The sequence below is a fragment of the Pezoporus flaviventris genome, unplaced genomic scaffold, assembly GCF_033815535.1.
Source record: "Pezoporus flaviventris isolate CSIRO_AGI_PZ_B2104156 unplaced genomic scaffold, CSIRO_AGI_Pfla_v1 ptg000031l, whole genome shotgun sequence".
NCBI classification, from domain to species: Eukaryota; Metazoa; Chordata; class Aves; order Psittaciformes; family Psittacidae; genus Pezoporus; species Pezoporus flaviventris.
The window spans coordinates 22,645,288-22,668,768 of record NW_026892579.1 but is presented as its reverse complement, the minus strand read 5'-3'; the positions used below and the strand labels follow the sequence as shown (position 1 = coordinate 22,668,768).

Here is a 23,481-nt window from a genome sequence, read left to right as displayed (position 1 = left end):
TGTTGTTGTACTAAATATTTGATTATCATCTATGCTTTATCCAACCACTGTAGCTATTCTTTCATTCTTTGGGTTTTGTAGGGGCAGATTTTTAGATGGTGATGTTGGAGTTTTAAATCTGAGTTTCTTGCTTGCTTAGTTTCCAATGCATATCTTTTAGTTAGAAGCCATAAAAAATCTTGCAGATATTTTCAACGGTTTATCTTTAGCATGATTCATTAAATCAGTTTTCCCTGATCTTCAGAGCTATCAGAATGCAGTCTTTCAGAGGCCTTGTGTTTCATAACTACTAAGCATTTTCAAACTGCTTAAACTGCAAATGATGTTTATACGTGTGTGTATATATATGTATGCATGAGATTGCTGACACTCCTTCTGTATGGGCTTTAAGGCACTTGAAAACAGCAGCCAGTAAAAAATATAATCACTCAGTCACTTAACTGACCTAATTTAAAAGGGCATTTTAAAGTTTTGTGAAATCAGTGCACTCTTCTAATACGTTTTGGTTTGGTTTTTTTTTTTCTTCTTAATTCCCCAATCAATCTGACATGTTGGATGCATGACATTTAAGTGGCATTTTTGTCTGCAGGATAAGTGGGTAGTTAAGATTTTATGACTAACAACTCATTGGGAAGTGTCAAATTGTGTGTTGTCTCATACAGTTTATGTATCAATTATTTACCTACTTGCTGTAGAAGAATATCACTGAATTATATTTAGTGTTTGTCTCTGAATTTCTTACAGTATCGATTCAAATATTTTGCAGTGTTATGTGATATTTAAGTACTTCATGGTAAGTTCCACCACAGTATACCCAGTACAATTTATGAAATTGATCATTCCTAGTAGGTGGTATTTTTCCTTTAATTTTCAAACCTTTTCCTCAGTAAGTTCACTGAATAATTAGTATATATTTGTTCTCTCTTTCTTTTTGGTAGTTTATTGATCAAATGTTAACATTTCAAAACTCTGAATTTTCATTTTTTTTTAAACAGCAAATCCCCTATTAGAGGCCTTTGGAAATGCAAAGACTGTTCGCAACAACAACAGCAGTCGTTTTGGGAAATTTGTTGAAATTCACTTCAATGAAAAGGTACTGGAATTTTGTTACAGATAACCAGGGATGACTTTTTGCCATAAAATGGAAACATTAGACTGAGGAGGCTGAACAGATATTAATCTTGCAGCAAATAGCTGTCCTACTTAATAGATTTATTTTGCACTCTATCACCTTGAAAGGAAAACCAAAGCCACACAGTACTGTGTCACTACTGGAAAACAGTGGGTCAAGTCAGCAGCAAAATTACTTCATCCACAAGAGAATAAAATTGTTCCCTTCATTTGCAAAAAGGTGTATCTAAAGAAAAACTTAATTGCTCTTAAGTATTTATGCGTTCCTTTAAAGCACAAGTAAGCGTAAACTGCATATTAAATATAAGCAAATATAGTAATATTATAATGTTTTAATATGCTGAATAAATTCTTGATGTTTTTATGTATTTGTATGAAATTCTGGGACCTCACATTAGTATTATATATGTGACAGAAGTAATGGAACAGTTTTTTTGTCAGAAGTGCTATTCACTGTGTAGCTTATGAAAAATTTTCTTTGTTTGGGAGTAGTTTTGTTTGGATAGTGTATGTATACACACATTCCACAACTAAGTATGAGTGTATGGCTCTCCAGCATGTCCAAGTTGAAGACTTTTGTTGACAATCTTTGTATAGATTATGTACAAGCCTCCTAATCTTTCTGATTGATGACATGAACAAATTATTGCATTCCCTTGCTGCAGACTCTGAGCTCATTATCTGGTCTTTTCCTAAGTTGTCATCACGTGGTTTTGTAACCAAACTTCCAATCTTTGGAAGTTTAGATAATCCTTTTAAGGGTAGAGGGACTATCTGTTCATCCAGTTCATGTTAATAAGCTTATGTTACTTCAGCTGAAGTAAATAGCATTCCCAATATCTTCAGAAACTGTTTAAAAGCTTGTTTCAGCTTTCCAGTGTAAGATCAGCCTGTTTACTTGAGCCCCTTTTTTACTAGACTTCATGCTTCACAAGACTTCACTTTGTGGTGACCTTATTAGGTCTGGTTTCTCAAAGCAATATGAGTACAGACTGGGGCATCAAATTTGTCAGTCAGTAAGTCATAGAATCATAGAATATTAGGGTTGGAAAGGACCTTAAGATCATCTAGTTCCAACCCCACTGCAGGGACACCTCACACTAAACCATGTCACCCAAGGCTCTGTCCAACCTGGCCTTGAGCACCGCCAGGGATGGAGCATTCACAACTTCCCTGGGCAACCCATTCCAGTGCCTCACCACCCTTACAGTAAAGAACTTCTTCCTTATATCCAATCTAAACTTCCCCTGTTTAAGTTTTGACCCGTTACTGTCCTATCACTACAGTCCCTAATGAAGAGTCCCTCCCCAGCATTCTTACAGCCCCCCCTTCAGATACTGGAAGGCTGCTATGAGGTCTCCACTGAAGCCAGCTCATGTTCATTTTCTCATCAATGAAAAGTCCTTCTTAGTTGCTGTAATGGCCATAAGCTCAGGAATTTCCTTGCTATTAAGATTTGTCTAGGTGCAGGGAATTTTATCACAGGCCAGATAAATGGATTTCAAAATCTCTGTCAGACTTCCATCTCGGAAAAGAAGAGCAAGTGTTTGAAATAAAATGTTTGCTCATAATTAGTCTGCCTAAGATGCTGTCCAAATATGTCATCTTCAGTTTTAACCCTTCATTCTCCTTTGCAACAGTGTTGGGGAAATGCAACTAGAGAAGGTTCTAATTGGTAATAGTGCTTATTGCTGGCCAGAACAAGGGTGGCTGTAGCAATGCTCTGCAGGAGCTACTGGAATTCTGCCAAGGATTTCTGCTTGTTTGGGTGAAGCAGACCCTTCTTTTAAGAGGAATGTATGAGTAACAATATATGAGCTGGAGGAGAAATTATGCTGGAGGCAATGGTTTCCTTTATTAAGCTTAATATGTATTAGGTGTAGATATATTTTAATCTTCTTTGGAGCAGTGCTTGAGTAACCTATGATCAGAGAAATGTAAATTTAAAACTTCTGAATCTCGAATAATTAAAAAAAATATTCAGATAATCAGAAAAATATTTTTTTTCCTCCTAGAATTTGGTGGTCGGTGGATTTGTATCGCATTACCTTCTGGAGAAATCTAGGATTTGTGTGCAAGGCAAAGAGGAGAGGAATTATCATATCTTTTACAGGCTTTGTGCTGGTGCTCCAGAAGACATTAGGGAAAAACTGTATCTAAGCTCTCCTGACAACTTTAGGGTGAGTATGAGGAGTCACTGTTTGTAAAGCTGCTCATATTGCATACAAGCTAATAAGATGCAAATAAAATCTGTGCTGAATGTAATACTCATAAATATACCTAAATGAAAGAGAACTTAAACAGTAGGAAAATAAGACTTGAATCATTGTGCATAGTTCTTTAAAAAAATGTTAAGTTAATGTTCAATACCAGGGAAAAGCAGAGTAGAATTTTAGTTAGGAAATGAAGGGAGAGTGAAATAGTTATGCTGCAATGTATATCCGTGTTTGCAAATAGCATACACGGTTTTGTCATCCCAACTCGGAAAGGTACGGTGAAAACCTTGGGTGAAGCAGAGGTCATGGTTGAAGACAAGCTCTTGGATAGTATGGGCTTTTTAAATTCAATCCAGTTAGCCTGTTCTTACTACTACTGATTTGTTTACTTCCTTCCCTTCTTCTCCCTATGCTTTATTTTTAGGGGTTTCTGCCCTTTTCTGAGGCCATGAGGTTTCTCCTGATAAACCCTGATCCTGTGTTAGGTTTCTAGTAGATATCCCAATCCCACAGAAAGGCTGGCTTTCCCTCCTACCATTAAGTTCAGTTCTTGCATTCCTTTCCTACCATTTTTCCACCTTTTTTACTACTTCAGTTTAACTTGTTCCAGCTTTCCTTCTTTCCCCTGCCCTACTCTATGTTCAGATTTCACAGAATTGTTTTCTAAAATGATCAAATAATGTGATGTTTCCTTTTGCTTTCTTTTCCTTCTTGGCAGTGTTTTTTTGTGTTCTCTGTTTCGTTGACTGTTTCCCTGAGAGGCTCCAACCCCATTTCCCTTATTTTTAAATTCTCTTTTAATTTCTTAGCATGTTATATCTCAATAATTGCTTTTTTATTTTTTTTTAATCTTGAGGAAAGAATATTATTGAACCCCTATACAACCAGTGCAGCTTTACTGATACAGCTGTTTCTCATTGTCTTCCTGATTGTCCCTTCTCTTTCAGAGTCCTTCTAAGCCTTTTCACACTTTACACTGTCATCACCGATGTTACTTGTAAGGTGAAGACTAGCCTTCAATCATTCCTTCCTGCTAACCTATTGTTAGGTTTTTGTTTAGTTTTGTTTTTCTTTTCCTTTTGACAATCACACTTGAATTGTAAGTATCTACAGATACTGCAATGGGCTTTGTTGACTTGTATTAAAAAGAAAAAATATTGGCAGATCAAATCCTACTGATAAATGCTGGTCAGTTTGCTTGTATTCTGTCATTTGTCTCCATTTCTCACTGCTTTCTTGGCTTCTGCTTGGCTTGGAATCTCACAGAAGAGAATTTTGTGTGTTTCTAAAATAGACCAAATCCCTGCTGTGGGTTTGGAATTGTTTTGTAACACAACAATGTGGAATTACAAGGACTTCTTTTAATCAACTGTCACCTTTTTACACTTCTTTTATCTTAAATGAGGTGAGGAGCACAGCTAACAAAGAATACCTTGCTGCGTTGGTTGTTTTCTTTGTTGGTGTATTCTCCTGCTTGATTTTCTAAATAAAACTTGGACTGTACTTTTCTGTTACTTTCCCTAAGATCTTTTGTGCTTAGTTTCATCAGAATTCAGCAGAGGGCTGGAAGCCTTAAAGATACAAAGTTCTTACTAGTTTTGTGCAAAGCAGGGGTTGCATAGGAAAGACCTGAATCAGTGCATTCTTTGTGGGGAAGGTGGGTGTACAGAGATAACAAAACAGGTTGCTGCTACCCCTTGGCTTGGCCAAGTCAATCTCTGATTACTAATAAACCAGGAAGCAGGCACAGAACTGCATATTGTGCACATCATACATCTGTACTGTGATGTCTGGATGATCTTGCTCTCTAAAAGACACTGGCAATATTTTTGGGTAAGTTTCCTTACTTCCTTAGTGGTGTTCCTAGGGGTCTTTATAAATCTCATATTACTTCTTTAAATATTTAGTTTGTATCTTCTTATAGTTCATCTCTTTGTACTCAGTTGTGAGTTGATCTGATGCTTATTAAGAAATGCTTCTCTTCTCTAGGAGGAAGGCTTTTCTTTTGAAACACACAACACAATACTTAAAGGGTTGGGAATTTTTTTATTTTATTTTAATGCAATATGGAACTAATTTTCAAAACTTTCTTCTTTACTGTGCAGTTATTCTGTACAATATCTGCATCTATGATTTAAAGCTAAAATCTTGAACAAATTTTCAAATCTATATTTTTTATTGTGCAGCCATTTTTCTATTTAGACTTCTTTCTTGTAGTTAATAGATTTTTAATTCTGGAACTGACTATGCCATGTTCCCGCTCTTGGGGACATTTTTAATCAAAAGTTCCACTCATGTGAGCACACAAGGTTGTAGATGTCACGGTCAGAATTGCAACCTGCGGAAAATCAGGCTGGTGCAGTACTGGACAGCCTGAGTGCCTTTACAGTAGGCACTTGCCTTTTTCATTTATAATTTACAGTCATATCAGCCTTACCACACTGTGACATATTTTGTTTGCTTCTAAGTTTTGCAGCAGGTATTTTCATTTCCATTAAGAATGTTTATTGCTGTACTATCAGTTAGTATTTCAATCCTGAGCTCATGTGAAAGGGCCATCCTGCATGTTATATTTAAAAATTTTGACACTTCTTCCCTCCCCCTACCCAAGTTAAACTACATTATCTTCAATTAAAATACCCTTAGGATCATTTTCATCATTGTATGTATATAAATGAGTGTAAGTATACTTAAAATGTATTAGTTATATTGCACTAAATTTTTGCGAAGTAGTGCTTTATAGAAGAATTTTGGAAAAAAGACCTGTAAAAGGTTAATTTTCTTCCTAAATTTGTATTACTTTTGTCAAGATAATTTTTTTTTCTGTCTTCTTCATTCTTACTTGTTGCTCCAGGATCTATCATGAAATGGGTCTGAATGATCAACCTGTGCCACTTTTTTACCACATTTTTTGTTGACTGCATGTCTCTCAAATGTCACATAAATGCCTTCTTTTAAGCTTCTAATAATACATGGAGATATTAGACTAGGAAAGATTTGATGATTGTTCAGGATTTTGATAGTGATGCTGATTTTTTTTTTGGACAAGAACTTAGTTGAGAAAAAAAATCATACTCTTAAATTGGTTATTTAAAAACCCCATCCCTAAAGTCGCAGTTTTGCATTGGCTGTTTTGTGCCACCTGTCTTGTGCCTTCTCACTTATCAAGATTCAAGCATGTTTTACTTCATGCCCTGTTTATCTTCACTAAACTCACTTGATAGGACCATCTCAAATTTAAGGTAATTCTCATTAATATGAGAGAAATCAGTGCATCTTATATTTGGGTCACTGATGTTGTATGGGGGTGTTGTACTTCACAGTAAAAAAAAAGGGAAAAAAAGAATAATGGTTTGTTAGGCTTAGTATATCGTAACCTCAAGCTGTGCATTCGTGTGCTTCAAAAATACAATTTCTCCTACATTTAATATGTAAATATAGTTGAGTTTTTAGCTTTCAAATGAAAGCCATTATCTGGTGATTAAATGTCTCCTACACTGGCTATTACTGAATACTGTAGTAGTTCACATTGTCAGCCTGTCAGGTATGTTTCCACACACTCCTATTGAAAAGTTCATTTTCCATCTCCAGTTTCTGCAGTAGTGTTTCTAGTACTGTAATACAGGGATACACTGTGTTTAAAATATGCTGTGCTTTGCATTCTTATTGGTTGATAAAGAAAACTTTTCAATATTTTGTTAAGCACAACGCTAACTTTGAACAGTGTTTCTTGTCACTTTAGTATTAAATGTGTCACCTAGTTTTCTTTGGCTGTTAGAATTGCTGTATTACCTTTTTAGAATTTTGTATAGAAATTTTAATCAAAGTGTAGAATTATCTGTGTTCACCTAGTTGAAAACATTTTCTTTGTTCAGCGGCTAGAGCAAAGAATCAGTTCACTTCCTTTAGACAAAGAACTCTGTCAAGCTTTTAGACAGAGCTCTTACTTTGAGCTGAACGAATCAGAAGGAAAAAGCTGGCAGTCCCATTTGGTTGGAAGAGTTAGTCATTATCTGAATGCCTGGTCTATTCCCTTTACTATACAACATGAGATGGATATCAGAAGCCAGCTTCTGAATGAGGCTTCAGCTTGTACCATGTTATAAGCTTTTAATACTATTCAAGCTTTTTAATACACTATGTGTCTTACTACCTAGAGAAATATTTTACTGGTGAGGAAAAAATTGAGTAAAGTTTGATACTACACATAGGTCAGAAAATTTATTTTCTTGTTTCTTGATTTTGGTTGTCTTTTCCAGTCACAGGTTTAGTCGAGTAAAACATTGAATATCCCACTGTATCAAAAAGTATTTTAGTTGCCAAAATTAAAAAGCTTTCAATAGAATGTTGTTACTGTTGCACTTTGGTAATTTTGTAGATGTAAATAAATTCATTTTCAAGGAATGGATTCTGAATACCTACTGTGTTGTTGGTATCATATGATTAAATCAAGCTACGTAGATCAAGCCTTAAGTAAAAGCATGTTTTCCTTACTCCTAAGTATACATTTCCACTTTTTTTGTTGTTACAGTATTTAAATCGAGGCTGTACCAGATACTTTGCTAACAAAGAAACAGACAAGCAGATTTTGCAAAATCGCAAGAGTCCTGAGGTACGTTTGTATTTTCAGTTAGTTATATTATTATGTAATGCAGATAGAGTTGAAAATAATGATTACAGTTTTACAGTGTGGAACGAAATGTTCATTTTACACATCCTTATAAGTCTAAATGGGTATTGTCAATGCTGGTATATTCAGAACTCTGGTTTTGGAGTTCAGTCCTAGCAATATATTTTAACAATTTAAAATCCCAAATGGAACAGATTATAAAATTGTTTCATTTTTATTGTTATATTATGATAACACTTAATGATGCAGCTTGTCTTCTGTGCAAAACAAAAACCTATCCAAGACTTTGTAATTTTCCTTTTAAATCTTGCTACTGCTAAGAAGGCCAGGTTGGACAGAGCCTTGGGCAACATGGTTTAGTAAGAGGTGTCCCTACCCATGGCAGGGGTGTTGGAACTAGATGATCCTTTGGTCCTTTCCAACCATAACTATTCTATGATTCTATAAGTAGTAGTTTTTTTTGCAGAGCTATTTTTACTGTCTGGATTTTTTAAGTGATGCTCCAAACTGTTTTATAAAACAATGTAGCCTCACTTCCAGCATAAGTCTATACCCCTTTGCAGTACACTGCATTCTTTATTGTTTTTTGTTGTCCCTTGGCTATGAATTGTTACTTACAGCAGAGCATGGCATTTCCTGAAAGAAACTGTGAAACATTAAAACATTTCTTCCCTCTTGCTCCATCTCTCTTTACATTTTGAAAAACTGTAATTACCAGAATTTGTATCATTTGTAATTACCAGAATTTGTATCATTTAATCCTTTGAGCGTTCACATGACGACACTAAAGAATTTGATCTGAATTAATAGTATGTGTGAATTGGAAGTTGTTCAAACACTTCATTAAACTTCTGCTCTGTTCTCTAATGTAATTTTCATCTCTTCATACCTAAAGTATGAATTTCTGACTTGTATAGCTGGAATATACTTCAGATCTGAATCAGATCTTTACTTCTGATTCATTAGCAGGGCAAGCTGCATATACATGTAGAAAAATACAAAGATAGCTTTACTCAAGAGCTTCTCTCCCAAAACAACCATGCCATCTCTTTTACCTTTGAGAAATTGGAGTTGAGCTTGTATGTAGTTCACGCCTAGCTATGAGACACAGTATAGCTCAAGTCAATGTTGTAATGTCTACTTCTGGATTTATAGTGTGTGTATGTTGTAATGCTGAGCATTTAATGCCAGTTTCTTTTGCCTGAATGTGGGCTTATTTCTATAATCAGGGATGGTGGAGAGTGACTTAACAGAAATGCTGATTTGGTATTACCATGAGGCACAAAGCTGGTAGATATTTATTTCTTGTCATTTCTTCCCATTGGCTGGGAGATTTTTAGAATCATAGAATCGTTAGGGTTGGAAAGGACATTAAGATCATCTAGTTCCAACCCCCCTGCCGTGGGCAGGGACACCTTACGCTAAATCATATCACCCAAGGCCTCGCCCAACCTGGTCTTGAACACTGCCAGGGATGGAGCATTCACAACCTCCCTGGGCAGCCCATTCCAGTGCCTCACCACCCTTACAGTAACGAATTTCTTCCTTACATCTAATCTAAACTTCCCCTGTTTAAGTTTGAACCTGTTACCCCTTGTCTTATCACTACAGTTCCTAATGAAGAGTCCCTCTCCAGCATCCCTGTAGCCCCCTTCAGATACTGGAAGGCTGCTATGAGGTCTCCACGCAGTCTTCTCTTTCCAGGCTGAACAGCCTCAACTTTCTCAGCCTGTCTTCATACGGGAGGTGCTCCAGTCCCCTGATCATCCTCGTGGCCCTCCTCTGGACTTGTTCCAACAGTTCCATGTCCTTTTTATGTTGAGGACACCAGAACTGCACACAATACTCCAAGTGAGTTCTCACGAGAGCAGAGTAGAGGGGCAGGATCACCTCCTTCGACCTGCTGGTCACGCTCCTTTTGATGCAGCCCAGGATACGGTTGGCTTTCTGGGCTGCGAGCGCACACTGAAGCCAGCTCATGTTCATTTTTCATCGACCAACACCCCCAAGTCCTTCTCCACAGGGCTGCTCTGAATCTCTTTTCTGCCCAACCTGTAGCTGTACCTGGGATTGCTCCGACCCAGGTGTAGGACCTTGCACTTGGCATGGTTAAACTTCATGAGGTTGGCATGTGCCCACCTCACAAGTGTGTCGAGGTCCCTCTGGATGGCATTCCTTCCCTCCAGGGTATCAACCGAACCACACAGCTTGGTGTCATTAGCAAACTTGCTGAGGGCGCACTCAATCCCACTGTCCATGTCAGTGACAAAGATGTTGAACAAGACCGGTCCCAACACTGATCCCTGAGGAACACCACTTGTTACTGGTCTCCAGCCAGACATTGAGCCATTGACCACAACTCTTTGCGTGCAGCCATCCAGCCAGTTCTTTATCCACCGAGTGGTCCATCCATCAAATTGATGTCTCTTCAATTTAGAGACAAGGATGTCGTGTGGGACAGTGTTGAATGCTTTACACAAGTCCAGGTAGATGACATCAACTGCTCTACCCCTGTCCATCAGTTCTGTAGCCCCATCATAGAAGGCCACCAAATTGGTCATGCAGAATTTTCCCTTAGTGAAGCCATGTTGGCTGTCACCAAGCACATTGTTGTTTTTCATGTGCCTTAGCATGCCTTCCAGGAGAATCTGCTCCTAGATTTTGCCAGGCACAGAGGTGAGACTGACTGGTCTGTAATTCCCCGGGTCATCCATTTTCCCCTTCTTGAAAATGGGGGTTATATTTCCCTTTTTCCAGTCATCGGGAACTTCACCTGACTGCCATGATTTCTCAAATATGATAGCCAGTGGGTTCACAACTTCATTCAGCAGCTGCTTTAGGACCCGTGGATGGATCTCATCAGGACCCACGGACTTGTGCACATTCAGATTTTTAAGATGGTCTCAAACCAGGTCCTCTCCTACAGTGGGCCCAAGGTCTTCATTCTCACAGTCCCTGCATCTGCCTTCCAAATCTTGGGTGGTTTGGTCAGAGCCTTTGCCAGTGAAGACAGAGGCACAGAAGTCATTCAGAACCTCAGCCTTCTCCTGACAGCTTCCTGAGGGGGCCTATATTCTCCCTAGTCTGTTTTTTATTTGCTGTGTACTTATAGAATCCCTTCCTGTTATCTTTAATACCTCTAGCTAAGTTTAATTCTAACTGGGCCTTAGCTTTCCTAACCTGGTCCCTAGCTTCCCAGACAACATCCCTGTACTCTTCCCAGGCCACCTGTCCTTGCTTCCACTTATTATAAGCCTCCTTTTTCATCTGAATTTTCCTCAGCAGCTCCTTATCCATCCAAGGAGGTCTCCTGGCCCTCCTGCTGCACTTCCTTCTAGTTGGGATGCAACACTCCTGAGCTTGTAGCAGGTGATCCTTGAATATCAACCAAGACTCTTGGGCCCCCCTGCCCTCTAGGGCTGTATCCCATGGAACCTTCCGAAGCAGGTTCCTGAAGAGGCCAAAGTCTGCTCTTTTGAAGTCCAGGGCAGTGAGCTTGCTGCACGCTCTTCTCACTGTCCTGAGGATCTTAAATTTGAGCATCTCATGATCGCTGCATCCAAGGCTGTCCTGGAGAGTCACATTTCCAACGAGCGCTTCCCTGTTGGTGAGCACGAGGTCAAGCATGGCACTTCTCCTTGTTGGCTCCTCTATTACTTGCAGAAGGAAGTTGTCTTCTACACAATTGATGAACCTCCTGGATTGCTTGTGCTGGGCCGTACCATCCTTCCAACAGATGTCAGGGTGGTTGAAGTCACCCATGAGAACAAGGGCCTGCAAGCGTGAGGCTTTTCCTATCTTTTTTCCCTATTCTTTTTTTCCTACTCTTTTTCCTTTTTGCCTCAGTTTACCTAATTTGCCTTAAATGAAGATCTGTTGTAAAGTTGATCATTTGTGTAGGCATAAAATATCAATATTCACTTATTCTTGCTGCTGGAAGATGAACTGTGCAATCTTCTGTTACGGATATGATTTATAGGCGGGTGTTTTGTCATAAAGTGTGCTCTGTAAAGGACTTGATTTGAAATAATTGTCTAAAGTAAAACATACTGACAGAGTAATTCTGAAAATATGTTTTAGACATTAAGTAGTGGAACTACTATATGAGGCCGTACTACATAATCCCTTCAAATTCACAGCCACATGAATTTGAAGGCTCAATAAAGGATTAAATTCCAGTGATATTTAAACTTATTGTAGCCACTTAAACAGGAAATATATTGCATTGCTCAGGTTTTTAAATCAGAAATTTAGTGTTTTCTCTGTCATTTTATGAAAAATAATTGTTTATTTTAATAAAAGGAATAGTAAATTAATACTCAAAATTATTTTTGTGTTTTCCTTATCAGGAAGATGAGGTGATCATTTTACATAATTGAGATGTAGTTTAATTTTACTGATGTGTCTAAGTATTGTGTGAAGTGAATTTTTCAGATGCATGTGGTGTTTTGATGAAAATTGTGTTAGCTTATTTGACATTAGGAGGCTTCTATTTAGTTAATGATCCTTTTTAGTTGAAAACATTTTAAAGTAACTAAAAATGTAGCTCAGTCTGTGCATGTTCAGTTACTCTTGATTGCATGCAGATGTGTTACTAGCTACTATTTAAACCCATTAATAGTTAAAATGGCTTTTGATGTATTTAAATTGGGAAAATCAACAAAATGTTAAATTGGTGTTTTAAAAGTAGCTGGTATTCTTCTAACCCATAGAGCACTGCAAACAACTTTTCTGTTTCTTAATCACCAGCAAACATTTGCAAGTATATTTCTCTAAATAAGTCTGTTTAGGATAGGGATAATTCTTCCAGTTCTGGTTTGTCCTATACTCCTTTCCCATGGCCTTTTAGACGTTCTGTCATGCTATCACAAGGACGTCAGTCTTCTTTCAACTGCTAGAGGCTAGAAGCACTCCTTTGTATAAATGTTTAGATAGCTCCCTAGCTGGAGTCTTCCTTTCCACTGCTGTATTCCTGTACAGTCCTGTATTCCCATCCTTAGCTGTAACATTCTCCAACTTTTGCTTTCTGAAGATAGGCTGAAGCTTTCTTTGAAGTTTGAAGATCATGCTTCAAAGTGTCAGCAAATTAAAACAAATTAGGGTTCTTGCAATGAAGAGCTCTAATATTTTTCTACGTAGTTTAGCATGCTTTTCCCTGCCTTTTGTTATGTTTTTTTTTCTTGGCTGCTAATAATTGCATTTACTTTAAAATCACTTACTGAAATTTTTGCTTATCTTGTTATTTTATAGTATCTCAAAGCAGGTTCCTTGAAGGATCCACTCTTAGATGATCATGGAGATTTCAACAGAATGTGCACAGCAATGAAAAAGATTGGACTGGATGATGCAGAAAAACTTGATCTTTTTAGAGTAGTGGCTGGTGTCCTTCACCTTGGAAATATTGATTTTGAGGAAGCTGGGAGCACTTCAGGTTAGAAAAAACAAATCAGTTTTCTGTAAAAATACTGAAAATGTCTCTTGTTTATCGATGATTCCCTTCCACGTGAATTACTGCTTTAGAAAATTACCTTGTGTTCAAGGGTAATTTAGTCTTAATTCACTCCATTTTGAAGTCAGGTTTACCTGTTTATTTTAAAATTGTAATTCTTTACATGCTTTGAAAGTAAATAGGCTCTCACTGAAATTGTTCAAGAAATTTTTCAGTGCGAAATTTGATATAAAGATATGTTGGTATAAGCATAACTGAGACTTAATAGTAGAATGTGCAGGAAAGCTGAGAGGGGGATTGAGTACTTTTGAAACATTTGTTTTTACCTCAGTACTGAAATCAGCATCTCTAAGAACTGCTGTCCACAGGTTCCTGAAAGACTGAAAAAACTCACGTTCTGAATATACTACAAATCTAACTATAGTAGAAAAGATATGTATGTAGATATTTATCTTCAAGATACACAGATACAGTGAAATTGGTTCTTCTTACTCCTGCTTCAAGTATGTATAGCTAGTTTTTGAATGGTAAATCGAGCCTGATTCACAGGCTCCCACCCCCAAGCACAGTCACCACAGAACTGTACAGACACTCTGCTCAGAAGAGATTGTAGGAGCTCTCTAGTCCAATTTGTCCTCAACAAAGTAGTGCCGATACAGAATTCAGACTGGTTAGTTCACAGAGAAGGGTTGTCACAGAGAAGGTGAGGGTTGTTTTATTGTTTGTTTGGGGTTTTTTTTTGTTTGCTGGTTTGGGTTTTTTTCCCCACTTTGGTCAAATCAGAACCTTCCCAGTATCAGTTCATGATGTCTCCATCTTCATGAAATGAACATGATTAATGTGACTGAATCTGGGAAAACATCAGAGTAGAGAAGAGCAGTGGCTTCACAGGGCTCAGCAGTAAGCTGACAGGGAGCTCCCTGTTTTGAGCTGTGATTTGGGATTTTGGGATTGACAGGGTGGGACAGAGTGAGGAGGGTGCAAATGTGAGTGCAGAGACAGTTTCAGGAAGCAAACAAACAAGGAGAAAGAACCACAGAGAGTGAGGAAAGTCAGGATTTAGAGAAGAGAAAGAGGATACCAGAAAACTTATTTTCTCTGAATTTGGAATTTCAAACCTTTCCCCCCTGGAATAAGTTACTGAACTTCTGAAATGTTTGTTGCAAATACAGGCTGTATTCTGCTCTCACACTGTATGTGTACACACAGGGTGCACGGCAGTGTGTCTCTTAGCAGAGACCCTCTGAAGTCCTGTTGCTGCTTCAAAAACCTGGGAAACACCAAACAAAAGCTGGTTACTACAAGACAAATGCTGTTTCAGAGCTTCCAAAATCAAGCCACAAAAGCCTCAATCTTTTAAGGACTCCTTTTACCTTTTCTTTTTATTTTTTTTTTCTTAGTGTCATTGTAGAGCTAAGGATTTCACATAGTGTTTAAGTTTTTTATCTATCCCTTTTGGTCTCTTTACTTAACCCGTAGAAATAAATTTTACTGAGAACAACAGGAAATGTAATCATGGCACATGTAATTAAGTGTTAGATTTTGCTGAAGTGTTTTGAGTGCTTCAGTTAGAGAGTTACAAACCTGTAGTAGCTGGACAAGCTCTGGCACTGAGGCCGTTGTGCCAGGCAGAAGATAGCACACCTCCCTGCTGTTTACCTGGGAAAATGTACATACCAGTATCTGAAAATGTTAAGTGCTGGGAGTGCTGCGCCAGGAACTTCTGTTGCAGTGCAAGGAAGTCTGGGGGATTGCAGGAACACCTAGATGCAGTTAGTTACATCGCTGCAGTTACTTGCTAGGTATTTATTAGCATTTTAGCATTTTGGGGTAGTTCTTTCATTTACAAGCAGTTTAGCTTTTGAACAGCCCATGCTTAGAACGATGTTCAAAAAATACAGAATTTCACACATAGTTTTGGGTTTTTTTTTTTTCATTTGGCTTTTTTTGGCTTTTTTTTTTTTTTGACTTTGTTGTTGTTGTCTGGGTTGTTATTTCGGCTTTGGGGGCTCTTGGTTTTGAGAACTGGCTCTTCACATTTAATACAGGAATTAATTTCCAGAGGCAATCTTTAATTCCTTTAAAATTGATGTTACTTCTAGTCGCCATGACAAGATCATCACCAGTTCAGTGTTTTTTCCCTAGAATTTCCTATAAAACGGCCCAAATGGCAGCTGTTGAACTGACCCTAGCGAGTAGGCTTTACAGCAGACGAGCGCGCCAGCGCCTGCCCGCCGCGGGCAGCGCCTGGCGGTGTTGGTGTGCCGGCGGTGTAGCGGAGCTGGGTTGTGCTTGTTGCTCGCAGGGGGCTGCACGGTGGGGCCGCGGAGCGAGCCGGCGCTGGAGTGCTGCGCTGCGCTGCTGGGGCTCGACCGGGAGGACCTGCGCGGCAGCCTAACCACGCGCGTCATGCTCACCACGGCAGGGGGCGCCAAAGGAACGGTCATCAAGTGAGTCCTGCGCGCCGCCCCTCTCTTTCCTTCCCCGCGGCCCCGGGGTGGCGGGGGGAGACGCGCGTACGCCGGAGTGCTCACAGGGGCGTCTGCAGCAAGTGCGGTTCGGGGCCGGGGGCCGTGGAACCGGCCCAGCTCCTCTCCCATCTGTTAGACTTCGCTTCGCGCCCCAGCGCATCAAGGTCTGGTCTGCCCCCTGCGACGGGGTTCGTCCCCTCCCGTACCAGCGGGAAAAACGCGCTCAGACTCCCTCTTGACGAGTATTAACCGAGTTGCAGTCAGCGCAAGTGCAGCTGTTCATGTCGCTTACTTAGTGGTTTACAAAAACACAAACCCCATGGTGCTGCAAAAATCCGAGTCTGCAGCAGACTCACATCCTTCGTCCCTTCAAAACGGCAACAACGTGCTATTCTTTTCCGTCATGCAAACGATAATTTAGAGATGGCTAATTATTAACACAGCTTTTTTGGGTTTTTCTTAGTTATTTGGTTTTATTTTCCCAAAGCAGTTGGTCCAAATGCATGTTTTTAGATGCCTGGGCTTGCTTGGTTTTAGTTTATTGGAGTATTATCTTAATCTTCGTTGGGAAGAGTGGCAGTTGTACAATGACTGACTAAAGTGTGTTTCATTTTCAAGAAAAAAACAGCTTTGAATAAGTCGCTATCACATTTTATGAAGTCCCTCACGTTCCAGTGAGTGCGCTGTGTGGCCAAAGAAAGCATAGCGATCAGCCTGTTAAATCCGTAGCTCACATTGAAAATTAGATATGCTAGAAGATCTAACAGGTACACTAGGTCAAGGATTGTTAGTGCTGTGCCTGAAGTATTTCAGAAGATACTTGGATGAATCTTTCTTGTAATAAGAATAGTGAACAGGATGAATTTAAGGGAAAGGTCTTTTTTTGTTTGTTTTGTTTGGTGTTTTGTTTTTTTTTTTCCTGTAGCTTTTATGAGTGCATCACTATTGAAGTAAATATGACCTTAAAAAATTGTGATTATTCCTTTCATTTTGTCAAGAAGCTATTATCAGGGTAACTGCCTAGGCACAGAATTAGGGTAGTGTTTTCTTTCTGTATGTGGAGATGTTTCCTTTGTTCTAGTGAGAAACCTCTAACTTCCACCACAATTTTTTCTTCTTGAGATTGCTCCCACTAGCATGCAAGCTGTCAGGGATACCAGCTAAGCTGCATGCAACTGAATTGTGTCTTTTAACATTTAGGTTTCTGTGTTGTGTATTTTCTGGAGGTAAAGAAAACACCGCATCAAAAACTGAACTTGGGCTAAACAGTTTGAAGGATGTTGAAAGTAGTTGTCAATGTTTAGCTGAATGCATTAGTCTTTTAATACAGAAGCCGATTGGCATTCACGTCAGTCATTGGAAGAATGCACAGGTACTTCCTATTGACTTGTGGAAACAACCAGATTGTTTTAGTGAATCAGAAATACAGCTTTATGCATATTATACCAGAAGTTTAATATTTGAAAGTTAAAATTATCTGCATTAATGTGGAATATATAAATTCTTCCCATATTTTATGTCTTTTGAAATGTATTACTATAATTTATATTTATGTCTTGTAGTATGAAGTATTTGATAATACATCATAAACTTGTGGACTGAAACAAAGTAATAGCTGATTGATTTAACCTTTGTATGTCACTGTGGCCAGTAAGGTGTCCGGTGTTAGTTAATGCATGCTTAAGTTATGTCGGACTTCTGAGGTGAAAAGTGGACCTTTGAGAACTTGAGAGCATCAGCATTTTTAGTTCTCAAGTGATGTAATGGATTTGAGTAATGAAGGTTTCCAGTGGTCAAGAACTCATTCTGTGAAGGAAAAGTAATCTTGAACTCTACCTAATTCTAACCAATAAAGATAAATTAAAATACAATAGCTTTAATGGAAATACTGTTCAGTGTTTGCTTCCTAATCTGCAGGGTGAAACTGATCTTCCTGGCCAAAACTGGAGCACAGTAAGCCATCAGTGACAGTCTGTGCTGTTTTACCATAATGGTTTTTTTTTTTTTAGGAAACACAGAAGCTCTTCTGAATTAATTCATATTCAGGAGTCTTAAGTTTAGCATGGGTATAGGCAGTTGTTCCAGTAAGACATTATTACCAAATAGCTGATCTTTGGGGTGTATTTCTAGTAGAGAAAACAAGTAGCTTTTTGGTGGTCTGTTTATTTCTGTACTTTGAAAGAAGGGATGTTCAAGAGTTAGAACTTCATAGTGACTACCATGGAAAGAGTTATAATGCTGGGACAAATAGTAAGTAATGACTGGGGAGCGGTTATTCTGCTTTCAGTTAAAAGCTCAAGATCTAGATCTCTTCAGAATATCCAATAATGTATTACTGGAAAGTGGTTATAAATTCCTCTTCTCCCCCTCAGTTATTAGAAATTGAGGACTCTTGGTCACTATCTTCTTGCTGCTTTATTAACTGATACAGAAAGTTACAAGTAATTTTTGCCTTATAACAATTTTTAACGTGTAGGAGGACATGGGTCTTGCAGGTCATAGTGCCTCCAGTGGCCAGTATTTTCCAGATTTTACTGTTTGCTGTCTTCCAGACCGTGTCTAAATTGACCACAAAATCGTTGATGTATTCATCCAGGATAAATTTTAGCAGTATTATGGGCAACATTAAGAGTAGAAAATTATATATAATACAGTACAGATGGTGCTCATATTAACACAGGGCAGTATGACAATTGAAGGTTTTGAAAGTTAGTAACGTTTTTTACCTAATTCAACTTGTGATCCACTTTCTCTGCCAGCTCACTGCTTACCTGGTTAATCTTCATCTTGTATTTGCATTTTTGAATTCTCCTACGTATACCATCACACACCTTTACCAAAATTTATCTTGTGGATTTTTAGATTGTGTTTTCAATTTGTGAAAATAATTTTGTATGCTGATGTTGTTACCAAGATTTTCTGCTTTCTTAGTTCGGTATTACCAGACCATTTTTTGAAAATACCCTTACTTTCGTATTCCTTTTAAGTGAAAGTGTTAATGGGAAGAAGAAGGGGGTTGAACAAATCATATCCATGTCAGATTCAGATGGCACCCCACTGGAAATGCTCTCAGTGAACTGTTGACTCATCCTCTGAGAGCAGATTAGTTTTGTCTGTTGTACACATAACATATAAAGTGTTTCTGTATAGTTTCCCTTTGAGAATGTTTGATGGCACACAGCAAGCACTAAAGCAAAGGTTTTTCATAATATATGGCTTCCCTTTCACCACATCTCAAGTAACCCTGTCAAGGAAGGTTTCTTAAGAACAAATTCAATTTCTGATACAGCTTCAAATTCAGTTTGGGTTAAGACTGTAAAGATTTTCTGTTCAGCATATTTATCCTGAAAAGCCTGGGGCATTGCTAGCAGTGTACTGTTTCAAAAGTCTGCAAGCACAAGAAGCTATGTTCCTGTGGAACTACTTCATTTTTCCCCAATGTTTTATTTTGTGAATAGCAAAAATTAATTCAGAGGACTCCTTCCACTATCTCAAAGGATTAATGCATTAAGCCTCTTTATCTAGCCTTTTCTAAACTTGTGCAGCTAAATGCAAACATATGCTAACAAGTACACAAATATCTTTTTCTCGTGTGCCTTACTGCATGTGCAAGGAAAGTGGATTATAATGTTTTAGATGTTTATTAAAGAGCCACCAGGTTTTCCACAGTAGCAATAGTTTCTAAATTATTTGATTGCCATCAAAATTAGGGTTTTGACAAGCACATTGTTTTATTTTGTTCCATCAACCCAAAGAGCTACTCATTTTGCTCTCTTTCTTAGGGACCTTTTGTGTGCAAGTAGATCATGTGAGTCCTAGCAGGTCACAGTGAATGAATAGCTCAGCTGAAATCACTGCTTAGAGTATAACAAAGGTTTTGTTCTGCTGGGCACAACGGAGCCAACAAGGAACAGTAGGAGGGTGATGTTAAATACTGTCTCTTTGACTTTTATTAGATACTAATGTGCGGTGGACTGCCAGGGACACTTGACAGCTGCACTGTGTTTATCTGTCCCTGTTAGTCTCCCAGAAAGAGCATAATGTTGGCTGATGTTTTTGCCATCCATGTGAAGTATGTTTACATACAAAAATTATGTGTTAGTATTCAAAATCCAGTACACCTCTTAGACTGTAAATGTGCTGTACTCCTCTTTTGCTCAGTTTCTCCATTTCCAAGAAGACTTTCAAAAAGGTTTCCGTCATCATAAAGTAAATTATTTTACAGTGTGCAAAATTTAACTTACATCACTCCTGATCTTCCAGCTCCTTTTGGAGTACATTTTCTACCAGAATGCAATATTTTTGGATAGTGGTGCCAAAGCTTCTGTTGGAAAAGTACTGTGTTAAAAAAAGAAGAGGTTTTTCTACAGATTTTGAAACTTTTCTCAAATTACAAATGTGCTGCTTATATTCTTTAGTTATGTAGGCCTTTCACTAGGTACGGTTAATTCATCCAGGCCATTTTATTTGTGAAGCAGTAACTACTGGATGACAGTAATGGATGGGTATCACTTCACCTGCTTTCTCTCCCTTAATTGTTGTCAACCATGGGCAAATTGTGCCTATTTTAATTGCAGTTTATGTGTTCTAGAAAATGTTTGGGTACTGCACAGAATTGTCCACAGGATAAATCTAGCCCACGAGAATGCTTTCCCTTAGGCCTCAGATTCCTTGGATTGCTGGAAAACATGATGAATAAGTTAGTATGAAAACCAAACAAGTTGAGGGTTTTTTTTGTTGTTTTGTTTTGTTTTTTATTGCAACCTTACCAAATGGCTCAGAATTTAGTAAAATTTCTTCCCTATTCTTTACATGTAGCTGATGAAGGGAGAAGGTGAAACGGCGATAGGAAAATATATTTTTTTCCTGGTCAGTCAGGAGGACAAAAGAGGTTCCTTTGTTAGTGTGCAGACCACAGGAAAGGAGGAGCAGAGTTGGGAGCAAGTTCATGAGAAGGAAGTTACTTGTTCTGAATGTCACTTCTGTAATAGGACTATTCTGTATTTCCTGGCCCAATGCAATTTCAGCATTATTTTGTGATTCTGTACTTTCAGCTGTGCAAAATGCATTGCAGGGATACATTTACTTTCTGTAGATTTCTGCTGCATACTGTGAAATTTAACAATAAGGTTTTGTGCAGCCTCTGGAGTCCTCCTTAATAATGGCAGAATAGGATATTTTTGAAGAACAGGGCTGTTTGATAAATACATTCTCTAGAAGTATGACTGTTTGCTGTGTTGTTAGGAAAAAAAAAAGTAAATGGAAAGCATGAATGATTTTAGTGTATTGTATTATGTAATAGGCCTGCAGCTGACGTGTGGGAATTAGTATTCTGATCTCTTAAACGTATCAGAATGGAATGTAAAGGTACCTTCTTTCTATTTATAAGATAAGATTTCTGTCAGTACTTGTTACCTTAAGTCAGGAGATACTTATCGGAAGACAAGATTGTGTGTTAAAGCTAATTACTATCAAATGTAATGTAGCTGCAGGCGTCCTTAGTGAACGGAGTCTGATTCCCTGACTTAACACAAGTCACAATAGAAATCCATCAGTCTCATGTTTCTCTATCAGAAATACCATCCTTGAAAAATAAAGAAATAATAAATATGACTTAGTTAGTGCTTGTGAATTCTGGGAAGTGAAGGAAATGATGCAGTATCAGTAAGCTGTTGTCATGGTTTAACCCCAGCTGGCAGCTAAGCCTCACTCAGCTGCACTCTCAGGATGGGGGAGAGAATTGGAAGGGTAAAAATGAGAAAACTTGTAGGGGTTGGGTGGTGGGGTTTTTTGTTGTTTGGTGTGTGGGTTTGTTTTTTTTTCTTCTTGTTTTTTTTTTTTTGTGTGTGTGTGTGTTTTTTTTGAGGGAGGGGGTGTTTGTTTTTTTGTTTTTTTTTTTGGCTGCTAAACTGGGATATAGACTTGCAATAAATAATCACAATGCAGAATAAAGGTTTATGAGTAAGAGAGAGAGAATAAATTATCATCTCTTAAAAGGCCTCTCTTTCCAGTCTTTTAAAAGAATCCTTATTTTGGAATTGCATCTAACTTTCACACTCCCTTATCTATGTTTTTTAACATATTGGTGATTAACTTACAGCCTTATAACCTTAGTTACAGCCCTTATGAAAGCACAGGGACAAAGATGTCAGAGCAAAATTGAACTATAGGTTTTATTGTAACGAGGCACCTCAGAAATAAATAGCTGAAGTGTTTTTTGTAGGTGGAGCTGTATATACTTTAAATATCTTTCTCTGATAATTGTCAATATAGTTTCTAATTATCTAATAAACAAGTATGAAAACATCTGCATTCTGCCTCTACTGAGGATAGTGAAAAATTCTTTATGTAAATAGGATAGTTAGGTTAACTTGGCAAGATTGTTTCCTACCTAGGCCTACAGCTCAGGTTTTATTTTTCCTTTTTGTTTTTGGTGGTGGTGGTGTTATTTTTTATTTTTTATTTTTTTATATATATACAAAAATTAGACTTTTTAAGTTTAGGGTTCAAGCTCAGTATTTCAGAGTGTCCTGGGTTCAGCAGTAGCAGTCATTTTTCTCCTTCTTGGTAGCTGGTGCAGTGCAGTGTTTTGACTTTCAGCTCGGGAGCAGAGCTGATAACAATGTTTACCCTGACCAAGGACTTTGTGAGCCTCATGCTCTGCCAGGGAGGAGGGGAAGCTGGGAGGTAGCAGAGACAGGACACCTGATCCAAGCTGACCAAAGAGGTATTCCATACCACAGCACATCATGCCCAGGATGTAACTGGGAGTTAGCCAGAAGGGCTGGGAGACTGCAGGGTTGGAGGAGGTATGGGTTGGTGCTTGGTCAGGCTGGGGGGGGCGAGTTATCGGTTGGCTGGTGGTGAGGTGATGTATTCTCTTCCCTTGTTATTTCCTTTATCATTGTTATTATTGGTGGTAGCAGTAGTGATTTGTGTCATACCTTAGTTACTAAACTGTTCTTATCTCAACCCGTGGGAGTTGCATTCTTTTCGATTCCCCTTTCCGTCCCTCTGGGAGTAGGGGGAGGGAAAGAAGGGGGGGAGTGAGCGAACGAGTTACCTGACTGGGTTTAAACCACGACACAGAGTAAGGAATTCTGAAAAATAAGATCTGTATTTTTGGCTTTTAGGGTACCCTTGAAAGTGGAACAAGCAAACAATGCTCGTGATGCCTTGGCTAAAACGGTGTATAGTCATCTGTTTGACCATGTAGTGAATAGGGTAAACCAGTGTTTTCCATTTGAGACTTCTTCTTTCTTCATTGGAGTTCTAGATATAGCTGGTTTTGGTAAGTATAAAAAATACAAATTAATTTCTTGTTGTCTTTTATTGCCACCAAAGATTCAGTGATAAATTTTGCAATGGAGAGTGGGAGTGGTTTTTTCTGGTGGTTGTGGGGGGGGATGAGTTACAGGGACTTAAGAAAATATCAAGAGAGCAGTTAAAGTTTCGCTTTCCAGAGACCCAAGAAAGTAGAGGAGGTCTAGAGCTTCTCCTGGTGACCTAATAACACTAACAAGCATTAGTGTGAAACTAAGCATCTTTGTAATGATTTCAGATTCCTGTAATGTCTACATACAC

At 38.4% G+C, this 23,481-nt stretch overlaps 1 protein-coding gene across 4 annotated transcripts in view; it reads left to right on the top strand.

The window, feature by feature from the left end:
• MYO6 (myosin VI) overlaps positions 1-23,481 on the top strand; it is a 78,833-nt gene that overhangs the window by 17,623 nt on the left and 37,729 nt on the right. For all 4 annotated transcript variants that reach the window (XM_061460445.1, XM_061460444.1, XM_061460443.1 and 1 more), the window contains exons 7-12: positions 996-1,093; positions 3,147-3,311; positions 7,879-7,959; positions 13,228-13,408; positions 15,732-15,876; positions 23,031-23,188. In XM_061460445.1, coding sequence (XP_061316429.1) covers positions 996-1,093; positions 3,147-3,311; positions 7,879-7,959; positions 13,228-13,408; positions 15,732-15,876; positions 23,031-23,188 — 828 coding nt within the window. The remainder of the gene's footprint in view (positions 1-995; positions 1,094-3,146; positions 3,312-7,878; positions 7,960-13,227; positions 13,409-15,731; positions 15,877-23,030; positions 23,189-23,481) is intronic.